Source organism: Camellia sinensis, chromosome 1, assembly GCF_055761805.1.
Source record: "Camellia sinensis isolate YWXY chromosome 1, ASM5576180v1, whole genome shotgun sequence".
Classification (NCBI taxonomy): domain Eukaryota; kingdom Viridiplantae; phylum Streptophyta; class Magnoliopsida; order Ericales; family Theaceae; genus Camellia; species Camellia sinensis.
Genome location: NC_138961.1, coordinates 242998548 through 243002579, shown reverse-complemented (window position 1 = coordinate 243002579; position 4032 = coordinate 242998548). Strand labels below are relative to the sequence as shown.

Sequence of the window (4032 nt, the reverse complement as noted above, 5' to 3'; positions counted from 1 at the left end):
AAAGAATGGTGAAAAAGTAATTGTAAGTGAAACAATACTAAAAGAGTATCAGATAGTACATGCTATGTCTATTGTTCTAGTAAATTTTACTATGGTTTGGTAATTAATACATTATTATAGTCGGATACTGTTTTGACTGGGAATGAACGTTGTTATGGATAGAATACAATGATATAGATTATACTTGTGTATCTTTGATGATATATGTAGTTGTGTTGTTAGATTATTTTTGTACAAAAATTGCATGATGATCATCAGGGAGAGTTTGTGTATTGTGGTAAATTTTGGTGCAGGTTGGAAATGTTTTTCTAGGTGACTAACATACTATCTGCAATAGAGGTTAATTTTACTCTGCATAAAAGCAAAATTTTACTTTACTCTGAAATATGAAATATGAGTAAATTATTACACTCTGAATCTGAAAGTAAAATTTTACTCTGCATAAAAGTAAAATTTTACTCTGTATAAAAGTAAAATTTTACTCTGAAAAAAGAGTAAAATGTTATACTCTGAATCTAAAAGTAAAATTTTACTCTGTATAAAAGTAAAATTTTACTCTGAAAAAGAGAAAAATGTTACACTCTGAATCTAAAAGTAAAATGTTACTTTGCATAAAAGTAAAATTTTACCCTCTATAAAAAAAAAAATTTACTCTGAAATAAGATAAAATTTTAATCTAAAAGTAACATTTTACTCTGAAATAAAGTAAAAATTTATTGTAAAATCACAGGCTCATTACACCCACAGAGAACCATTCAACAAGAAAGTAAAATTTTACTTTGAAAGGCAGTAAAGTTTTACTTTTATGTGAATGAAGGCAATGTTTTACTCTCGAAAAAGTAAAATTTTACTCTGCTGCAACAAAGTAAAAGTTTACTCTGAAATACCAAAAAATTTTACTTTGAAAACACAAGCTGAGCACAGCCATTTCAAACCTTCACACCTACTGAACAAACTCCATTATAAGTTCATTTACATGAAACTTATTCAACCACATTAAAAAAATATATTAAAATGTCAAACTCAACCACAAAGCAAATCAGAAACTTGAACAGACAACCATTCAAGAACATAGTAAAAATGTCTTTTATTGCAATGTCTACTTACAAATCTAGTCTAAAAGACTACTATTATTGCTATAGACTATTTATTGCAGAAGAACTGCATTATTTTCATACTTCTTTTACAAAATCAATAATGTCTTTCATGGCAATGTCTTCTTGCAAGTCTTCCTATTATGACCGTACTTCTCGCATCTACCACACTGTACTCGTCTTATCTTCTCACCCCTAGATGGAATCCTATTCTTCTTTGGCCTACCATGTAGCTTCTTACAAATTGAAGGAAGGACAACAAGATCATCCATAGCTACAAGAGATTTCTCAACAGTGGGTGTTGGATAAACGGACTCAGCATACCAAGCTTTGAACTTGCTAGTGTAATAAAATGGTTCTACATGTGCATACAAATCACATCCGCTCTTTTGTATAGCAGTCGCCGCGTGAGCACAAAGAAATCCATTCAATTGCCATTGGTAACATGAGCAAGTTCTATTCAAGAGGTCAACGTTAACCGATGGTCGGGATTGAACCTCAAAAACATGATCACTTGAACGACTAACCAACCAAGTTCTTCCACTTTTAAGAGCATTTACTAACGTTGAATCCATCTCCGAACAAAGAAAAGTATTCCATTTCTTAGCTTGTTCTCTCCTTCTCGACATCAAATCCATGATCTTTAACCTAATTGAATCAATCATCTTCGTAGTGGGCAAATGGCGAGCTTGACGGATCCATGAATTAAAAGACTCTGCCACATTCGAGTGCATTTCACCGTATTTTTGTCCTTTAAAATATGCATTAGTTCACTTGTCATAGGGCAAATTGGATAGAAACCCATAAACGATCCCTTTTTCCCTCATCTTGTAATTCTTTCAAGCACTGATTAAAACATCCCACTGTCGGAGCATAAGCACATGAAGAAAACAAAAAAAACTATTCTACTCCTGAAAGTATTGTTGAAACTTAGACCAGAGAACCTATCCCTCAAATTGGCCTTCAAGTGTTGGAGACAAAAATAGTGGTAAGCAGTAGGTAAAACCTTGGGTAAAGCCTCCAAAAGTCTAGCGTTCCGATCAGATATGAAGGTAATTGGTCTTTCATCCAACAATATATTCGACAAATGCATAAAAAAACATTCTCAACTGTCTGTAGTCTCCGTATCGACAATTGCCATTGCAAGAGGGAAAAAACATGAAAAATAACATTTTACAATTACTAAGTCTATTAAACGAAAAGGACAAATATAGTAGATTTTTACTCTGAATAATAGTAACATGTTGCTCTGAGAATAAGTAACTTGTTACTTTTAAATAAACTATAGGAATATCTACCTTGATCCCCATCCTTCGTTGTTGTTGTTAACAAGGTGCCCTTATATTTCCCTTTCAGAAAAGTTCCATCGATAAACAATAGAGGACGGCAATACCTAAACCCTTGAATGGAAGCATTAAATGCAACAAAAAACCCCTTGAACCGTCCACTTTGATGGTTATAGTCAAGACGCAAATAGCTACCAGGATTTGTGCTCATCATAATATCCATACACCATCGAATCTCATCATAAGACATAGAGAAATCTCTAAAAGTAGTAGTCCTAGCTTTCTCAACTCCCAACCAAGCGTGATTGTACGTAATGGTGAGCCCATATTGATCTGTAAATTGACGCACAACATCAATTGGACGAGTTTGGGGATTCCCACGAACTTCATTAACAATCAAACTTGCAACCAAATTTGAACTCATCCTTGAGTTTTTAGAAGTACGAACTGCAGCTCCACAAGTATGCTCATCATGTAGAGTCCTAATGTAGAAAAAATTATTAGCACTTTCTAGAGATGCATGTACTCACCATAAACAAGCTTTGGACTCCCGCATTGAACACACAGCAGTGACCCGACACTTCTCATTCTTCACATACACAAACTCAAATCCTATCTCAATGGCATATTTACATAATGCAGTCCGGAAATCCTTTGCACCTCCAATAAATCTTTGACCTACACGAGTAATTCCATTCACCCATCTACAAGACAACAAAGTCCTTTCTTCATGTTGACAAAACATAGGGAGTAAATCCATTTCATCATCAGTAATATTGGATCCACTAGCGTCCCCTGATTCTCTAACTCCATGTTTTTCATTTGAAATGCCCATTTCAGCAATAGTCACATCAACCCGGTCAACACCAAGGGGATAAACAAGCGACAACATATTCTGAAAATCAGAATCATCATCAATCATACATAGCGAATGTCTAGGTAAACAGTACGATAACAGTATGCAACCACTACTGTCAAACGTCTTCAGTTTCCAACTTAAGAAATTAGTTAAATCCTTCAACATGCAGTTTGACACAACTTTGAACACAATGGTACGATCACCATACTTGCATAACAACATAAGAGGTGGAACCATTTTACAAATCTGCAATCAATTAACAATAAAAATTTACTGTCAATCAAAGTAAAATTTTACCGTCACTATCAAAGTAAAATTTTACTATCACTATCAAAGTAAAATTTTACTGTCACTACAATTTGTGTTTAGTTTGAATTGATAAAATTTTACTGTGGTTTAGTATAACATTGTACTATATTTTAGAGTTAATTTTTACTATTTAGTTTGCCAAAGATTGACAACTCATACAGTGTATCACAAACACAACTTGAAACATGAATTTAAAAGTAAAATTTTACTTTGCATAAAAGTAAAATTTTATTCTGCATAAAAGTAAAATTTTACTTTGAATCTAAGAGCAAAATGTTACACCCTGAATTTAAAAGTAAAATTTTACTCTGTATAAAAATAAAATTTTACTCTGAAAAACGAGTAAAAAGTTACACTCTTAATCTAAAAGTAAAATTTCACTCTGTACAAAAGTAAAATTTTACTCTGAATATAAAAGTAAAATATTACTCTGCACAAAAGTACAAATTTTGCAAACAATGAACTTGTTTGGTGCAACTTTTTT

General features: G+C 32.7%; 1 protein-coding gene across 1 annotated transcript; it reads right to left on the bottom strand.

Annotated features, from left to right (window-relative positions):
* Positions 1–1204: 1204 nt before the first annotated feature.
* Positions 1205–3476, bottom strand: LOC114261562 (uncharacterized). The gene is made up of 3 exons (XM_082921742.1): positions 2911–3476; positions 2393–2862; positions 1205–1845 (listed from the first exon to the last, which is right to left on the bottom strand). Exons 1-3 carry the CDS (start codon positions 3474–3476, stop codon positions 1205–1207), a joined length of 1677 nt encoding a protein of 558 aa, XP_082777868.1.
* Positions 3477–4032: the final 556 nt, after the last annotated feature.